The sequence below is a fragment of the Helianthus annuus genome, chromosome 14, assembly GCF_002127325.2.
Source record: "Helianthus annuus cultivar XRQ/B chromosome 14, HanXRQr2.0-SUNRISE, whole genome shotgun sequence".
Lineage (NCBI taxonomy): Eukaryota > Viridiplantae > Streptophyta > Magnoliopsida > Asterales > Asteraceae > Helianthus > Helianthus annuus.
The window spans coordinates 119094346-119112396 of NC_035446.2; the positions used below are offsets into that span (position 1 = coordinate 119094346).

The window sequence follows — 18051 nt, forward strand, 5'->3', positions numbered from 1 at the left end:
AGTTAGTGTTTTTTTTAACTGGGAGTATTTTACAAATAAAAGTGAATAGTTCGGATTATTATTGATGATTAAATGAGTTGAGATTATTATTGGCCAATAACAGTGAGTTGGGATTATTTAAATCCAATTTGCCAATGTTATTTGATATGGGAAGATCTTTCCCTCAGCAGACCTTTGCATCTTAAATGTGGGCCAACTTTGAATTTTAAAATCTTTTAATATTAGGTATCATGATGTAATAATGACATAAGAAAAGCGTTGTTGGACATGCTCTCAAGCTGACACATCAGCTTTTCTTATATCACTTCGATTTCTTTTTTTATAGAAAGTATAGATAGATTGAAGTCTGAATAAATTAAAAGTTCAAGGAATTTTTGAAAATAATAATAAGTAACTACTGTTATAATTATGGTGTTAATAAAATAGAAAATATTATAGTGAATTTTGAAGAAGTGGGTATTTACAAAAAAATCAAGGAGTTGTGAGAAATTTTTAGACTTGACATGAACAAAAATCTGAAACATGGATTAACCACTTTGGAGTTTAGATTCATATTAAAAGTTGCCAATTTGTTTTTAGATAAATGGTTATAAAACAACTATTAGTTTAATCGGTATAAATTACACTGATATAACTGTTTGGAAATATTAAAAAAAGTATGATGGGTTGATTAGAAAAATATAATAAAAAGTATGATAAGGTATTAAAATAAACTTGTTTAATACATATTATTAAAACCACACTTCAACGAACACCAACCCAAAGGCTTAACTTGAGGGATTAGTCTCGTTTACAAAGGTTAATCTTCTTTCTTTTCTCACCTAACGACTGCTTATCTAAATCCGGTCGTGCAAAACAACACAACACCTACCGACTGCGGTGGTCGGTAGGTGATGATGGTGGTGGTGCAGGATGAAGGCTGTTGGTGGTTTTGTTGTTGATGGTGAGGGTGGCTGTTGTGTTATATATGTATTATTATATATTATAATAAAAAAAAAACTTTTTTAGTTTGAATGGGAAAAAACTAAAATGCCCCTCATGTGAGGGGCATGTGACAATTATTTAACGTTGCAAATGGATGATGTTTAGGAGAGGTAGTGAAATAAAGATAGGTTACATAGATTAGGAAGGAAAATGTCCGTTTTTAAACGATTGAGGCAAAATCATTAAAACGACTAAACTACGGGAAGCAAAACGGAAATAAAAACGTATCAGCGTACGAGCGTACGAGCTGGGTTTTTCATAATTCATACAAGCCTCGTAACATTTTCATACAAATTATAATATTTGACAAGTATAACCACTTGTTTTGGTTGACCCCGATGGCGATAATGAAGAAGAAGATCCCACTTCTTTTGTAGAACTCATTGCAGCAAATTGATTTGATGAGGACCCTTTCCCTAGCGGCTTCGACCGAATCTTTGGAACCTCTAAATTCCTTCTAAAGTTAAAAAAAAATAAAAAAAACATTTAGCTTACACAGCTCTCAAGTTAGCTTCAATGTTATTTTGAACCAAATTAGTAAGCCCATTTTGTTTATGTGATTTCTTTTTGAACGGCAAATTTGGAACACTGATGGACAACTTCAGGAGGAAACCCAATAAATATGGGAAAGCCCCCCTTGTGGGAATCGAACCCAGGACCTATTGGTCCCAAAACCTTATCGCACCCCCAAGATGCCACTAGTCTATAAAGCCATGGGCATTTTGTTTGTGTATTTAGAATAAAATAAAAATGTAAAATTACGTACCCATCGTGGCGCTTTCCTTTGCAGCGGTTCAATGTTTCATCACTACAATGCTCGACTAAGGTCTTTGTGATCAATCGACTCAAACACTCGTCCTGGTCAGCCTCGTGGTAACAACCACGAACCTTGGCGTTGTCCACTAAATGCTTCCAGACCGGGGTGCTATACTTCAAAGTGTCTCCATTTCCGAGTATCCACAGGCAGTGCCTTAACAAAGATAGATTAGTTTCGTATTTTGTTTTAATATATATACACATAATCTTTTAAATTATCTTTTAGCCGTTCCAATCGATCCAACCAGTTCACTGCAGGTTCGATGACCGGTTATTATGAAAACATTGTTTCAAATAACTAGCCATACAATATTTGAAATGTTTATGTAGGTTACCTTGCTCGGGTTAGAGCCACATTCGCTCTTTGACGTGTACCAAGAAAACCAATCGATTCACTCCCGACACCGGTCACAGTTGATATGATTATCACATCTTCTTCACATCCTTGGAATCCATCAACAGTTCCAACCTTCACAGAAAAGTCACCTCCTGCTTCTCTAGTTTGATAAATGTTTCCAAGTTTTTCTTGTATTGCTGTAACTTGAGCTTTGTATGGTGCAATGCAACCTACACTAGTCTTTTGGTTTTTCTTGACAGATTCTGTATATATATTATTAGGGAGAATCTTGAGTATATTGTAATAATCATTGATATAATACACAAAAAAGAGGTACCTTTATGAAGCTTTGTGAGTAGCTCAACAATGACTGCTACTTCCATCATGTTTCTCCTACTATTAGTTTGGTCATACTCGACTTTCCCATGGGCTAAATGAATAAAAGAGTATGCTCCAAACATGCGTCCATCAAGAAACTGTTTTCCATAGCTATTTTCTTGTACATTTGGACCGTTACGCAGCTTATTCCCATAGAATTTTTGGTTTGGAAACAAGCTTATCATAGGATGCATTCTGTACTGGACATTTAGTAAGTGTGTCGAGTGTTTTAACGACACTAATCTCTCGAATAAACTCCTTCCAAACTCCGCCTTCTCACATATCTACAGAGTTCAGATTGTTAATGAAATAATAATATTGTGCTAATCCAATCCAACCCGTTTTGACCCATACAAAACTGTTTTGAACCATAACACAACCCGCTCATCTTGCCACCTACATACCTTGCTTGTAACCATAGCAGGAAGTTGTTTTTCATCTCCAATGAGTATAACATCACGAAGACTAGAGAGTTGCAAAGGGATAACAGATTCACATTCTCTAAGTTGAGCAGCTTCATCAACTACCAATAATTCAACACTAGTCTGATCAAGGGTGAGCAATCTACTTGAGCTCGAGGCAGTGCAGAACACCAAACATGCATTTTTCAAACAAAAATTTCCAATTACTTGATGATCGGTGAATATAGGGAAAGAAACGGTTTCACGAAGGACTTCCTCGCCTATTTGAAGGAACTCCTTCGTGACCGCTGTTTCTACAGAAACGCCAAGCCAATTGATAACGGGAATATCGACCGACTGAACCAAGCTGATAACTCTCATCATTTCTTTGCCAGTTGTAAACTAACAAAAGAAGTTGGCATGTGTGTGTACAAGTTCCTAACCATAGTTGTCAGTTTTTCTGCAAGAACATGTAATCTTTTTGTGACAAACTCATTATAAGATAATTTTTTTTCAATCACCTTTTCCTTCCTAACATCCCTGGTTTCAAACTCGCGTAAGTACAAATTGTATTCATCTTTCGGGGATTTCAGCAAACGTTTCATTGATTCTGCCTTGCTTCTCCAACCAGAAGTTGGAGACAAAGATGCAGCAAGAGCAGATATGCGGCTTTCAAGAAACACTTGACTGAGTTCTTGAAAATCATCGATTTTCATTCGTTTACCATTCCCAAATATAACTATGTCTCCATAACCATAAGGGGCATACTTGAGTGAACCTGTTACAAGACTCATGAAACGTTTTGTAACTTCTAACACAGCATTATTTGTCGAAGCACAAGTTAATGTGCAACATTTCAGTTCCCATAGAGCGAATAAAAGACAACCGGTGGTCTTTGTTTTTCCTGTCCCGGGTGGACCCCATATGAGGTTTACAGTCTCCTGATGACGGCATTTTCTAGCAGTAATGCAACTCCAGACTGCGGTTTCTTGGGATGAATTCAATTTAAAATTGCACATGGCTGTTTGCAAGTTCTGAGAAACAGATTTCTTAGTATCTTTAATGGTACAGATTGTACATCTATCATTACCCTGAAAATTGAAATAAACACCCAATTATATTAGTCTTGTTGAAGTCATAATTCAAAGCATGGTACCGTTATAAAAAGCTTTAGAAGGTACAAGAGTTAGTAAAAATATTTGCTCATCTATAGGAGTTCGTTGCGGATTTTATGTTAAGTTGTTTTCTTTCTGTTTTGTTAATAGAGCCTATTAAGAAAGTAACTTTTGAGCAATATTTACCTCATGAATTCTTTAACTCCAAGAAGAGGTATATGTTTAACCACGTGGGTTCGATGTGAAGGGAAAAGAAAAAAAAAAGTATACATGTTGCATAAAGCATCAAGGATCGTATAGCTTAAAGTAAGCTCCGAGGGAATGATACAACATAATTGACAACCACTTTCAAGCAGACAGGTATGTGAAAAGCATAAAAGAACCTATTCTTTATGTCAACAAATCCAGTTATCGTATGATGATTCAATCTACGCAAGCTCATCAGTTCTTGAGTTAGAAGAAAAAATGCAAAACAAATTCGAGATGTTAGATATGGGGGCTCTTCATCATTTTCTTGGTTTAGAGGTTATGCAAAATCCCTATGGAATATATATTTGTATCATAATTCTATTACATGTCTTATAAATGAATTTGGTATGATGAACATTAATGTAAGATTAGAAGCCTAAGATGGTGAAGCTTGAGCACATAAAACTTAGTTATAAGTCTAGTGGTGGTTTGATTTGTCTCACTCACACAACACCATATTTCAATGAGTCATTGAATAAAGATATGTAATTTGTGAGCAAAATTTACCTTACAAGTTTAATAAAAATCAAATTAAAGTATGTGAAAAGGGATTCTTACCACTGAGTCAGTTTGAAGCACTTTATTGATCATTTTCATGTTCTTATTCCCATCCAAACTAGGGTGCAAAGCTTGCCAGATACGCGTATTCGTTGTCAAGTTCATAAGATGAACTGCAAACAGCATGAATTTATGTGTTTGTTCCCCAGAAAGCGGTATGGGCTTTGACGATATAACTTGGCATGTGCCATGATCTTCATTATTGACAAATTGGACCAAAGCAATGACATAAGGCTTGAGGTCATCAATGCATCTTGGTTTTACATTTGTCAACACAATGAGATCTCCCACCTCAGGCTCATAATTTCCACCTCTACTCTTGTTTTCCAAAGATATGCTATACGAGTGGTAATTAGGGAACTTCATATTTTTTGTTTCCGATCTAACCTTGATCTCACGAGTAGATGCTCTAGAGATGATGTTCATACTGGACAGTAACTGCGCATGGGTTTCTTCGAGTAGTGGATCGATGAACGATTTGGTGTAATCGGTTAAGGATGAAAATTTCTGTGGGATTTTGGTAACCTGTTGATAGATTTATTTTTTATCAAACAAAAGTATAATTTGATCTGATTTGATGTATATAAACAAAAGCATACTTTGATTTAAATTGGATACATATAAACAACTAACTAACTAACCTTGTTCCTGATAAGATCTCTATTGAGTACATCATCAATAGACCAAGTGAACACCACATCTATCAACTCTTGATTCTTCATTTCCAAAACAGATCAAGTTTTAGATCAGCAAACCACTGAATGGAAGAACTTACTTTCAAAAGCGCCAAAGAGAAATCAGGTACAAAATAAAGAATAAAGAAAAAAAAAGGTAGAATGGTGCTGTTAAGGAAAGAAGATACCAAGTTGACTCCTAGTCAATAAGAGAAATATAAAGTAATCAACTTTCCAAAAGAACAATAGTTTTTTTCTTTCAAATTAAGAGTCTCATTTGGTGTAAAATTACACAAACATCCTCCCAAATTTAAGATCTATCCATTTTAATATTCTAACTTGGTTATAGTTATTAAACATTTTAGGACTTTCAAATTTAAATTTAAGTATCTAAAGCCCTTGATTTATTTGTATACACGCTAGAGCATTTTAGGACTTCCAAGTTAAACGCCAACACCACCACCGCCATCAACGGAAACTGGTGAACCTATTTTTATGTTCTTTTCATTGTAGCAATCTCATTTCAACACGAGCAAATTTAGGTTAGAACTCATTTTGAGCTAAACAAAATTCACAGGCTCATGATGTCCCACAAAACCTCCCGCACCCAGTCATGTCGGTACTTCAACCCAGGGAGCTCTTTACAGTATCTAAAGCCCTTGATTTATTTTTATACACGCTAGAGCATACTCCCTTTTCTTCCAAGTTAAAAGCCAACACCACCGCCGCCATAAATGGAAACTGGTGAACCTGTTTTATGTTCTTTTCATTAAAACGATCTCATTTCAACACGAGCAAATTTAGATTAGAACTCATTTTCAACCAAACAATATTATTAATATTTTTTTTTTTAAAAAAAGGCACATTTTAGCTCGGACCAAGCTTGACTTGTTATCCAGCCCACCGTGCTCGTGCTATCTGGCTTATGTTGAAGTCACTTAAAGAAAGTAACACTTAAAAACTAAAACAAAGTATAGACATAAATATAACTTTAAGCACATTATATCAATGACCATATAAATACATATGTACCAGCTTATGAGCTTGGTTTAAAATAGTTCTTACAAGTCTCGTAACATTTTCATACAAATTACCATTTCCTATAGTTTTGGCTGAACCTTGATGACGACAACGATGATGATGAAGATGAAGATCCTACCCCTTTTGTTAAACTCATAGCCGCAATTTGATTTGATAACCACCCATTCTCAAAATTCCTTCCAAAATTAAAAAAAACGGACACACATTCAACTTTGGTATATCTCAACTTAGCTTCAATGTTATTATGAATCAAATGAATAAGCCAAAATTTTATGTCTCTTAAAAAATAATAAATGGAATATTCGTACCCATCATCGTGCTCTTCTAAGGTATTTGTGATCAGTCTGCCCAAATACTTGTCCTCGTGGCCCACGTGGTAACAGCAACGAACCTTCGCATTGTCCACCAAACGCTCCCAGATTTCACTGCTAGACTTCAAAGTGTCTCCATTTCCCAATATCCACAGACAATGCCTTAACAAACGAAAAAGTTTATCTAAACCACTAATTTCACAAACTGACGGGACGTGCCGTCAGATAGGAAACCGATCAGACTGGTTGAACCGGATTTCATTTTTATTATATTTTTTTCTTTAAACATCTATGTGGAAACATTGTCATAAAGAACTTGCCATACAAAATGTGAAATGTTTGTGTAGGTTACCTTGCTCAGGTTAGAGCCACATTCGCTCTTTGACGCGTACCAAGGAAACCAATCGAATCACTCCTGACGCCAGTCACGGTTGATATAATTATCATGTCTTCTTCACAACCTTGGAATCCATCAACAGTTCCAACCTTCACAGAAAAGTCTTCTCCAGTTTGATACATGTCCCCAAGTTTCTTTTGTATTGCAGTAACTTGAGCTTTGTACGGTGCAATGCAACCGACGCTAATCTTTTGTTTATTCTTCACAGATTCTGTATATATATTATTATAGAGAATATATTAGTCGGAGATTTTTGTAATATTCATGACTATAATATATATATATATATGATTAATGATTTGATTAGATATAAACAGTTGGTGATAATAGACAATATTTATGACCTTATTGTTTATGTATCAACTTAAAGACGACAAAAAATTTAAAACCACTTCATGGAAAATAATAATGAAAAGAGGTACCTTTATGAAGTTTCGCAAGCAGCTCAACAACGACAGCAACTTCCACCATGTTTTTCCTACTATATCCATCAAACTCGACTTTCCCTTGGGCTAAATGTATAAAGGAGTATGACCCAAACATGTCTCCTTCAAGAAACTGTTTTTTGTAGCTGTTTTCTTCCACATTTGGACCATTTAGTAGCTTACCACCATAGATTTCTTCGTTTGGAAACAAGCTTATATCGGGATGCATTCTGTACTGGACATTTAGCAAGTGTCTCGTGTGTTCTAGCGACACTAATCTTTCAAATAAACTCCTTCCAAAGTGTTTTTCTTTACATATCTACCAAGTTCAGCACATTAATGAAAATAATAATGCATTAAACATTTACAAATTTGTGTAAAAAATGGACTAGTTTTTTGCAGGTCAATCCAATCTGACCCATTCCGGCCAATACTAAAAAAGAATTCATTTTTTAGTTCACAGAAAACTGTATTTTGAACGGTAGCCCAACCCGCTCATTTTGCCACCTACATAGTACATACCTCGCTTTTAACCATAGCAGGGAGTTGTAACTCATCTCCAACGAGTATAACATCACGAAGACGAGAGAGTTGCAAAGGGATAACAGATTCACATTCTCTAAGTTGAGCAGCTTCATCAACTACCAATAATTCAATGTTATTCTGATTAAGGGTGTGCAATCTACTAGAGCTCGTGGCAGTGCAGAACACCAAACATGCATTTCTCAAACAAAAATTACCAGTTTCTTGATCATCTGATAATTTAGGGAAAGAAACAGTTTCACCAAGGACTTCCTTAACTGTTTGAAGGAAATCCTTTATGACCATAAACTCCGTGAAAGTTATCTCTGTTTGTTCAGAAACGGAAAACGGTTGGATAACTGAATCCCTGATTGACTGAACCAAGCTGATTACTGTCATCATGGTCCTTGCTAGTTTTAAACTAACAAAAGAAGTTGGCATGTGTGTGTATAAGTTTCTAACCATATCTGTCAGTTTTTTTGCAAGACCATTGAATCCTTTTGTAAGAAACTCTTTAATTGATAATTGTTTTTTAATCACCTGTTCCTTCATAGCATCCCTGGTCTCAATTTCATTCAAGTACGAACCGTATGCAGCTTCTGGGAATTTCAGTAGATATATCATTTGTACTGCCTTGCTTCTCCATCCAGTAGTAGGAGACAAGCAATCAGCAAGAACAGACACACGGTTTTCAAGAAACACTTGACTGAGTTCTTGAAAACCATCGATTTTCATTCTTTTACCATTCCCGAACACAACTATGTTGGAAATTCTGATCAAGATTAACTTGATCATATGAACTTCCATGTGCAGCGGATACATGGTTTAGAGTTGCAGACATAGTTAATGCAGAGAATTATGGATCGAAAGAAAGGATAACAGGGGTGGACAATTTGTGTAACAGAAATTGTCTTGATAACCAACAATGTTTGCCGGCAATCCAGTTAAATACTACATGATTTGGCGGTTATATTTGGCGGGTAACTGCAGTGGCAGTTATTTAAAATCCGGTTCCCGCTAACAGCCGCTTATTACATATCATTGTCTACTTATCATAACTAAAACATTCACTTATCATTAAATACATAACTAAAAATAAGTATAACTAAGTTTATAATTCTAACATAACCCCTCTAAACTTGGTTATGCTTATGAGCTTGCTTGATCACGCTTCGGTTTGCTTCCTCAACGGCCCATCTCGCTTGATTAAAATCGAATTTCTTTCGTTTCTTCATTTGATTCCAGTTGTCGTCCCTCACACCTGCATAAAATGCTACTTGGTTTGGTTCCATTTCTTTGTGCACATCAACTGCAGCATCCTGTCGGCCGCTTCCCAGGCTGTTCGTCTTCTTGAGATCCCCTCTTGAGACTTCATCCTCTTCACTTATCATCCTTTTATCATGCACTCTCTGCTGAACCTTCTTAAATTTGTAGTAATATTCGAGGGTGTCTAAGTACATAGCATAAACTATTCGAATGAAATCACCGTCTTTGTATTCAAACCCCATATCTTTAGCGATGATTGGCCATAAATTTTCTGTTGTTATTTCACGGTATCCTCCATCCTTATCAACTAATGTATACAGATCCATTAGATCTATCTTGTGATTGTCTTTGGTGTAAGGAGGGAATGGTCTATGAGTAATTCCCAAGTATTCCGTTAAAAACCATTTAACCATTTCTTCGAACTTCTTACTTAGTTCATATTTGTACTTGAAAACGTATTCGCGATCGTCTAACATACTTATCACAGCCTTACAATCATTAAATTCATGAAACTCCAATGATTTTAAGATCATTAGATTCCAATCAATCTCGGTTTCATCCGATACATTGAGGGTTTCGAAATATGAATTCAAATAATCGTTTTTGAATTCATCATCTATCCCACACATGTTTTGCAACCTTTCTTTCTCCTTTATCCCCAACTCTTCCTCTTTTGTTAACCCCGTCACTTCATTTTTAGTGTTCATCACCGGAGATGAGAACATCGGGAATATCTTGCATGTATCACCGGTTCTCCGGACGGTAAAACCTTGTAACGTTAATTGTTCTAAACTTAGAACATTCCGGTTTATGTCCGGTGAATAGAAAACACTTGGAACGCTTAGTGTTTCATTTCCCATTTTTACTTCGGCTATCCCCACTCCTCGGATGAATAAGAAATTATTCATTCCGGATCGTGTTTCTACCCCCATGATGTGTTTCACTCTTTTAAAGACATTTAAGTTGTTCACAAAATGGTGACAAAACGTTGGATTAACATACCAGATATCGTTCCATTGCCCGCCGTCGGTACCCGTGACTATCATTTCTTCTCGGCAATGAACTTCTTCTCTTTGCGTTCTTATACCATTATTGATTGCTTGCCGTATGAGTTGTGATTCCTCGTCATTTTCTTTAGATTTACAAGTGTAAATCTGATGGCCGGGCAAGTGACAATAATAACACAGCCTTTCTCTTCGTGATCGTCGTTTTCGTTCATTCTTTTCATCTATGCAGTGTTGGCAAGGCATTACGGTGTTGGTCGGTTTCATTCCTGCATCTTGTCTTTCCGTGGCTCTGATACCACTATGTTGGAAATTCTGATCAAGATTAACTTGATCATATGAACTTCCATGTGCAGCGGATACATGGTTTAGAGTTGCAGACATAGTTAATGCAGAGAATTATGGATCGAAAGAAAGGATAACAGGGGTGGACAATTTGTGTAACAGAAATTGTCTTGATAACCAACAATGTTTGCCGGCAATCCAGTTAAATACTACATGATTTGGCGGTTATATTTGGCGGGTAACTGCAGTGGCAGTTATTTAAAATCCGGTTCCCGCTAACAGCCGCTTATTACATATCATTGTCTACTTATCATAACTAAAACATTCACTTATCATTAAATACATAACTAAAAATAAGTATAACTAAGTTTATAATTCTAACAAACTATGTCTCCCAAACCGTAAGTATCATACTCAAGTAAGCCTGTTACAAGACTCACGAAACGTTTTGAAACTTCTAACACCGCATTATTTGTAGGGGCACACGTTAGTGTGCAGCATTTCATTTTCCATAAAGCGAATAAAAGACAACCGACTGTCTTTGTTTTTCCTGTCCCTGGAGGACCCCATATGAGGTTTACACTCTCCTGATGACGGCATTCTCTAGCAGTAATGCAACTCCAGACTGCGGTTTCTTGGGATGGGTTCAAATTAGAATTGCACATTGCTTCTTGCAAATTCAGTGTATCAGATTTTTTAGTATCTTCAATGGAACAGATTGAACATCTTTCTTTACTCTGAAAATTGAAACAAGCACTCTATAATATAAATTGTATGTATTTTGTTAAAAATAGATTATTAAATCTCAAGTTGTTACCATTGAGTCAGTTTGAAGCACTTTATTGATCATTTTCATGTTCTTACTCCCATCCAAACTAGAGTGCAAAGCTTGCCAGATATGCGTATTCGTTGTCAAGTTCATAAGATTAACTGCAAACAACATGACTTTCCCTCTTTTGTGTGATTGTTTCCAAGAAAACGGTATGGGCTTCGAGGATATAACTTTGGTTGTGGCATGATCTCAATTCTGGACCCTTTGGACCGAAGCAATGACATAGGTCCCGAGATCATCAACGCAACTTGGTTTTACATCTGTCAACACAATGAGATCTCCCACCTCAGGCTCGTAATTCTCAGTTCTGCTCTTCTTTTCCAAATATATGCTGTATAAGTAGTAATTAGGGAACTTAATATCTTTTTTTTCTTCCGATCTAACCATGATGCCACGAGTAGATGCTCGAGAGATTCCGTTCATACTGGACAGCAATTCAGCATGGGTTTCTTCGAGTAATGGGTCGACAAACGACTTGGTGTAAGCAGTCGATGACGAAAATCTTTCTGGTATTTTGTTAACCTGTTCATAGATGCGTTTATACCAAAATAAGTATTTGTTTTTCTTTTGTTAAACCAAAGTATAACTTGATACATGTAAATATAACAACTAACCTTGTTCGTGTAAAAGTCTTTGTTGCGTACGTCTGAAATCGACCAAGCAAACACCACATCGATCAACTCTTGGTTCTTTGTCTCTGGTTTTCTCCAGCTACTAGACGATGCCATTTCCGTCACAGATCAAGTTCTCGACCAGCAAACTAATTATATTACAGATTGGGAGAATTTACTGTCTTAATCACTAGAAATGGTGATGTTGCATACAAAACAGGCACCAGATTAAGCCTTATATTTTCAAAAGTGCCAACAATTAATCATTTAAAGCAGTTAACTGCCACAAAATGACAATAAATAAATTAAAAGTAGGATGGTGTTGTTAAGGAAAGGATATGCCAAGTTGACTCCTAGTCAATAAGATCTACTTTCCAAAAGAACAACAGTTTCTTCCCAATTTAACAGTCTCATTTCTTGGAAACTTACACAAAAAGTCTCATGTTTGTATATATCTAAACTATAGACGTTTCAATACAATTTTCTTTTTTTTTGTTTATATTATGTTATTGATTTTAGATTCACACGTACTTAACAGAAATTGTTTATATTATATGTTATTGATTTTAGATTTACACTCAACAGAAAAACAAAATTATTCAACTTTTTTAAATTTTAAGTTTTAAGGATCTAAGGCCCTCGGACTTTATGTCATTGCTTTGTATATTGTGGAAAATGCTTGGAAAAAACGATCCTTCACCAGCAAGATATGTCTTTCCTTAATTTATTCACACAATTTTTGTTGTTAGGTAGGTAGCGTATGAAACCATGCAAACAATAAAACAAAATAGATTATTTGTTCTTACTTGAGTTTAAACAGCTGTAACGTGTCGCAAAATGATTGTATCCCACCTGGCCAGCCCTGTGTTGCAATAATATGTATGTTATTTGACAGAAAAATTTAACTTGTTTTTATTTTTTTATGAAAGAGGCCAACCATCTATAAATTCTCTTGACCTGATAATTTCACATGTTTAATCAATTATGTGTGGTACAATTTTGATGCCTATAACATGTGTATAAGACTGTGGGGTGTGGGGCGTGGGTTGGGGCGGCGGTTGTCAAGCAAGGCTGGCTAGACCACACCGGGCTAGCGTTGCCCCGCTGGCGTGGGGATTGAGCCTGGTGCGAGGCGGAGGGAAGGTGACATGGCTGGCTGGCTGGCTTTGGCTGCTTGTCCAATATAAAATAAAACAAAATCCACATGGCTAGCCACGTCGGCCGAAGCCACGCCACATCACACCTCTTGTTTTTGAATATTACCCTGTGGGTCTCACACTCACCACTGTCGAGCACTGCCCCTAACCCAAATCCCTCCACACCCCATAGTCTAAATATGCAATTTGATGTATAGTTTATGGACCTTAAATATAAATGATGTGCATCAAATCTTGACATTTTCTTTTGTGTGTTGAACTTTAGACATGTGCATCACATTCAAATATTCTGTACGAGAAGGCTCATTTAAAAATTATAAAGTTAAACAAGAAAGCTCATTTAAAGTTAAAGGGAGTTGTACTGCTGTGCATCAAAGGAGAGAGAAGGGTTAAAATCATCAAGTTATGATTTTGGTCAAAAGTACATGATTAAGAACCCAAGGTGAAACACACTAGTCAATGATATATTTACAATGTCATTTTAAAATTAAATGAATCACATCTCAACGGGTATGTTCTTAAATCCTGCGTCGATGTTAGTGCACTTGTGTCTGTACTTTGTCTGTATTCGGTCTGTATGTAAACGATGTCCTGAGTTAGTCTGTAAGTTGACCAAGTCAACTATCCTCCTAGTTTGACTTGGCCAATAAGTTGTAATATGTTTGTCTGTGTCGAAGGATAGCCTCGAAGGATACTGTTGATCCTTCGAGGTGCTCGAAAGATATGCTTCGAATGACTAGACCTCGAAAGGTGATCTTTCGAGGTCCCTGCTGATCCTTCGAATGAAATGTACTCGATAGATGATCCTTCGGACCATCTATCGGATCCTTCGGGATAGACAACATGAGCTGGGTATAAATACCCATGCAATGTGTTGAGTGAAGGTAGATGCACACAGACAAGAGACTTGAGAGCTGAGAGCATTCTGTCCGAAACACACACACACATAGTGAGAGTTTGCAAGTTAGATTTGTAAACATTGTGCTTGTAACTGGAACCTTCATACGTATTAATACAGTGGTGTTAATCGGTGAACTCTTGTGTGTTTGTTTCTCTACTTGCTTCATCCCGGTTTGCTTACTAGCTTGGATTCCGCACTTGCTAGTGGGTTAGTATAACAAGGTTTAGGTTCGTCATCCTCCGCGAAAAGGGACCTACAAGTGGTATCAGAGCTTGGCTCTTTACCTTGTTTAAAACCGGGTTGTTCGAGTTCTTTGGTGTGTTTGGACACTTGGTTTAGCACTCGTTTTTGGTAGTTTCCTTGCATTTTGAAACTGAAAAACGTGTTCTAAACCTTTCGGGAGTGTTCAAGGTCGGTTTGGGTAACATAAAATTTGTTTTTGTGAAACTTTGTATTTTCCGGCCATTTTTCCGGTCATATCTCCGGTGACTGGTTGAGGATAAGGTTTGCTTATTTGGGTAAACTTTTTCGAAAGTCAAAAAGTTGGTGGGAAAGGCAAGGGCAGACCATATCCTTTCTGCCGAAAAGTACTTCACCAACCCATCACCTTTTCACCAACCTGTCACGTCAGTGTCAGTGTGTCAGTGAGCTTCCGAAAGATATCTTTCGACTTCGAAAGATCATCTATCGATCAGAGACAGCTCGAAAGATTATCATCCTTCGAGTAGTCTTTCGAAGTCTAAGCATTATCTTTCGTGTTTGGAATCTTTTCGAAAGATTGGTTGTCCGAAAGATAAGGATTCATCTCGAAAGATAAGGATCTTTCAGTGTGAATCTTTCGAGATCAGTATTCGAAAGATAAAGATCTTTCGAACTGTGAATCTTTCGTGATAATTGGTCGAAAGATAAGGATCCTTCATTGTGAATCTTTCGAAGACTTTGCTCGAAACTCAACAGTAATCTTTCGATCACTGTTGATCCTTCGAACTAGTCTTGATCTTTCGAACAAGGTTGTATCTTTCGATTTGTGTCTGTGTACACCTAACAGTTTGTGCTTGTGTAGATTCTCAATTAATTTTTGATCAAAATGAGCTGTACAAGTCCCTGGGATTGGAGTTTGGACTCACGATCCAATCAAGAGTTAGTCACTGCTGCAGATTGGGCAAAGAGTATGATACCTTCTCCATCAATCAGTCCAAGTCAATGGGCTTTGGTATCCAATCAAAGTCAAAGCATTCAAAACCTTTTGATCAGTGAAAGCGAAACAGGCAGTAACAATCGTCCACCAAAGCTAAATCATATGAATGAGTTTCCATCATGGAAAAACCGTTTTCACACGTATGTCCAAGGGCAAAGCACCGATCTTTGGACGTGTTTCATAAATGCATTCAATGAAAATCTGGAGACTGCTGCGTCCACTTCTGAGGGTTATGCCAATATGCTTGAAAAAGACAAGAAGGCTTATGAATTGGAGAAAAAGGCCTTTGCCACACTTACTCAAGCACTCAACAAAGACATCTACCATCAGTTCTCATACTGCAAGTCTACGAAAGCATTGTGGGATTGTTTAGTAGCTAGAGGAGAAGGCAATGCAGCTGCCCGAAAGTCTCGGCATGATTTGTTAAAGAAAGAGTTTGAATCTTTTCAGTTTTTGGAAAACGAGACTCTAAATGATATGATCACACGTTTCTATCATTTGATTAGTGAAATGTGTGCTTATGGAGTTGTCTCTACTCAACAAGACATGGTGAGTAGGTTTGCTGACGCCTTACCTCCAAAGTGGAGCTCTTTCATTGAACTGTTGAAGCATACTGGAACTCTAGACACGGTTAATATCTACGAGTTCATTCAGAAGTTGGAACATAAAAACGATGAAGAAATCAGGAAAGCCAAGAGAGCTCCCGCCCCTCAAAATACAGAAATGTATCTTCCGGGTTTCGATGCTCTAGCTAGAGCAGCTGCAGCCCAGCAACCTAAACTGCAGACTGCATTTGTCTCCAACACAAGTTCCTTTCCATTTCCTCAATCAACAACTGCTCCACCACAACCTCAATTTGATCCGAGGTCTTACATTCCTGTACCAACACAGCCACCACCACAACCTCAACAACAGCAAGCTCATTATGCAAGCAATCCTAAACCTCAACCCCAAAATCCTAACACAATCCGAGTCGACAACTCAAATCTTTCACACCTTAGCATTGAAGTTGCTAAGGAGCATATGGAAATTATCAACACCATGGTCAGTGCTTACTGTGGTTTGGTAGCCGGTCAGCTTGGAAACATCAACATGACCAATGAAGACTACCAACAGATCGACAAGGAAGAAATGGAGTTGATGGATATTAAGTGGGCTTTTGCAAGTGCTGTTAGAAGGGCCAAAGACTTCATGGCTCGTACTGGTAGAACTTCGTTGGAAGGAAAGAAAGATACGAAGTATGGGTTTGATATCAATGCCGTTACATGCTTCAACTGTGGTAATAAAGGGCACTTCAAACGTGAGTGCACTCTACCAACAAAACACGGCAATCACAACCCTTTCAGAAACCAGACGAATGTGAATGCCCAACAAGAAAACCGTGAACGGAGGATGGTGGCAGTGAATAACAATCAGGGACAGCCTGGAACAACAAATCACAATCGGGCTTTGGCTGTTCAAGCTGATGAAGGATGTGACTGGTCAGTGCAGTTTGGTGAAGGTGATCAGGGAAGTGGAACAGCTTTGTATGCTAAGGTCATCGAGCAGGTTCATAAAGAAGAATCTTCTGGGAGTGATGACAGTTCTGGTTATTCTGGAAGTTCGGATGAAGAAGGCTCTGTTTCTGGGGATAATCACTCAGAGCCTGATGTGAAGGAAGAAGGAGATGATGATATTCAAGATCTACTGAGTGAAGCTGATGAGCTTAAATGTCAGAAATCAATTCTGATTAGGAAGGCTGCTGCTACCTCAACGGAAATGGAGAAGCTATTTTCTGAAGATGGAGCTTTTTCTTTTCAAACTGCCTTTATGGCAAATGGCTCAGCCTCTTCTAGTCAGGTAAATTCTGAACCTCCTGCCCCTAGTATTTGTAACTCATGTGCTGAGATGAAGCTTGAATCAGAAAAGCTTCATAGTCATAACCAGAATTTGGTTATTGAACTGTCGGAATGCAAAGAGGCAAACATGGCTTTAACCCGGAATGAAAAAGAATTTAAATCTGTAATAGAAACTTTAAAGAAAAATGTGTCCGAGGTTAACAAAGTAGTTTACCACAAGCAAGTGAGTATAAATGAATATATTAACATTGTGGAAGAAACTAAAAAGCAATTAGCCATTGCCCAATGCGAACATGATGCGATCAAACAGAAATTGGATAGTTATTCTAACTCCCAATTTGTGCTTGATCACATCATCGATGTTCAACAACTAAAGGGAAATCAGAAAGGCATAGGGTATAATAAATGTCCGCCCCCTTAATGAACAACTATACCAAGATGCCTGATGAGGAAGAAATGCCTCGGTATGAACCCAGTGTGCCTCTTGATGTTGAGGAGTTTGCTACTGGCCTTGGGTTCAAACCGGACAATTCTTCAAACACAGCCTCTAAGGAACAAGAAACTTCACCATCCATGAAGCAAAGTCCTCCAATTATCGAGGACTATGAGACATCGGATGATGAATCAGAAGTGGCTGTAAGTGATCAGGATAAATCACTTAGCAAGATGAAAGGAGTAGATATTCCACGAGAGAATCACATCCTTTGTGATCCTGATACTCCTGAGGTTCCATCTGTTAAGAAGCAAGTGA

The 18051-nt window shown here is 37.4% G+C and overlaps 4 protein-coding genes across 5 annotated transcripts; all 4 read right to left on the reverse strand.

Moving 5' to 3' along the window:
* Positions 1–1098: 1098 nt before the first annotated feature.
* On the reverse strand, positions 1099–5667 carry LOC110909225 (probable helicase MAGATAMA 3). Of its 2 annotated transcripts, none has more exons than XM_022154261.2 (7): positions 5480–5667; positions 4839–5363; positions 2920–4007; positions 2475–2799; positions 2136–2400; positions 1751–1954; positions 1099–1441 (listed from the first exon to the last, which is right to left on the reverse strand). In XM_022154261.2, the coding sequence occupies exons 3-7, from the start codon at positions 3298–3300 to the stop codon at positions 1279–1281; spliced, it is 1338 nt and encodes a 445-aa protein (XP_022009953.1). In that variant the 5' UTR covers positions 3301–4007; positions 4839–5363; positions 5480–5667; the 3' UTR covers positions 1099–1278. The 2 variants fall into 2 exon arrangements, with proteins under 2 accessions (XP_022009953.1, XP_035838701.1); XM_035982808.1 differs by having other exon boundaries at positions 1747–1954.
* Positions 3368–5560, reverse strand: LOC110907271. The gene is made up of 4 exons (XM_022152274.1): positions 5480–5560; positions 4839–5363; positions 3438–4007; positions 3368–3376 (listed from the first exon to the last, which is right to left on the reverse strand). The coding sequence occupies exons 1-4, from the start codon at positions 5558–5560 to the stop codon at positions 3368–3370; spliced, it is 1185 nt and encodes a 394-aa protein (XP_022007966.1).
* An 822-nt stretch (positions 5668–6489) lies between the features above and the next one.
* LOC110907270 (probable helicase MAGATAMA 3) lies at positions 6490–9030 on the reverse strand. The gene is made up of 5 exons (XM_035983053.1): positions 8209–9030; positions 7684–8005; positions 7217–7472; positions 6862–7026; positions 6490–6729 (listed from the first exon to the last, which is right to left on the reverse strand). Exons 1-3 carry the CDS (start codon positions 9028–9030, stop codon positions 7222–7224), a joined length of 1395 nt encoding a protein of 464 aa, XP_035838946.1. The 3' UTR covers positions 6490–6729; positions 6862–7026; positions 7217–7221.
* Positions 9031–11098: 2068 nt separating this feature from the next.
* LOC110909224 (helicase SEN1) lies at positions 11099–12613 on the reverse strand. The gene is made up of 3 exons (XM_022154260.2): positions 12210–12613; positions 11581–12117; positions 11099–11500 (listed from the first exon to the last, which is right to left on the reverse strand). Exons 2-3 carry the CDS (start codon positions 11704–11706, stop codon positions 11141–11143), a joined length of 486 nt encoding a protein of 161 aa, XP_022009952.2. The 5' UTR covers positions 11707–12117; positions 12210–12613; the 3' UTR covers positions 11099–11140.
* Between the last annotated feature and the right edge of the window lie 5438 nt (positions 12614–18051).

Bases quoted from the DNA above. Each gene is read 5' to 3' on its own strand.
- LOC110909225 (XM_035982808.1), bottom strand. From the start codon at position 3,300: ATGATGAGAGTTATCAGCTTGGTTCAGTCGGTCGATATTCCCGTTATC. The intron at 2,800-2,919 runs GTATGTAGGTGG...TGAACTCTGTAG, and splicing joins CTGCTATGGTTACAAGCAAG to ATATGTGAGAAGGCGGAGTT. The intron at 1,442-1,746 runs GTAATTTTACAT...TTTTAACTTTAG, and splicing joins GAAAGCGCCACGATGGGTAC to AAGGAATTTAGAGGTTCCAA.
- LOC110907271 (XM_022152274.1), bottom strand. From the start codon at position 5,560: ATGAAGAATCAAGAGTTGATAGATGTGGTGTTCACTTGGTCTATTGAT. The intron at 5,364-5,479 runs GTTAGTTAGTTA...ATCTATCAACAG, and splicing joins GAGATCTTATCAGGAACAAG to GTTACCAAAATCCCACAGAA. The intron at 4,008-4,838 runs GTAAGAATCCCT...TTCAATTTTCAG, and splicing joins TGCTTCAAACTGACTCAGTG to GGTAATGATAGATGTACAAT.
- LOC110907270 (XM_035983053.1), bottom strand. From the start codon at position 9,030: ATGTATCCGCTGCACATGGAAGTTCATATGATCAAGTTAATCTTGATC. The intron at 8,006-8,208 runs GTATGTACTATG...TGAACTTGGTAG, and splicing joins CTGCTATGGTTAAAAGCGAG to ATATGTAAAGAAAAACACTT. The intron at 7,473-7,683 runs GTACCTCTTTTC...ATATATATACAG, and splicing joins GCTTGCGAAACTTCATAAAG to AATCTGTGAAGAATAAACAA.
- LOC110909224 (XM_022154260.2), bottom strand. From the start codon at position 11,706: ATGTTGTTTGCAGTTAATCTTATGAACTTGACAACGAATACGCATATC. The intron at 11,501-11,580 runs GTAACAACTTGA...TTCAATTTTCAG, and splicing joins TGCTTCAAACTGACTCAATG to AGTAAAGAAAGATGTTCAAT.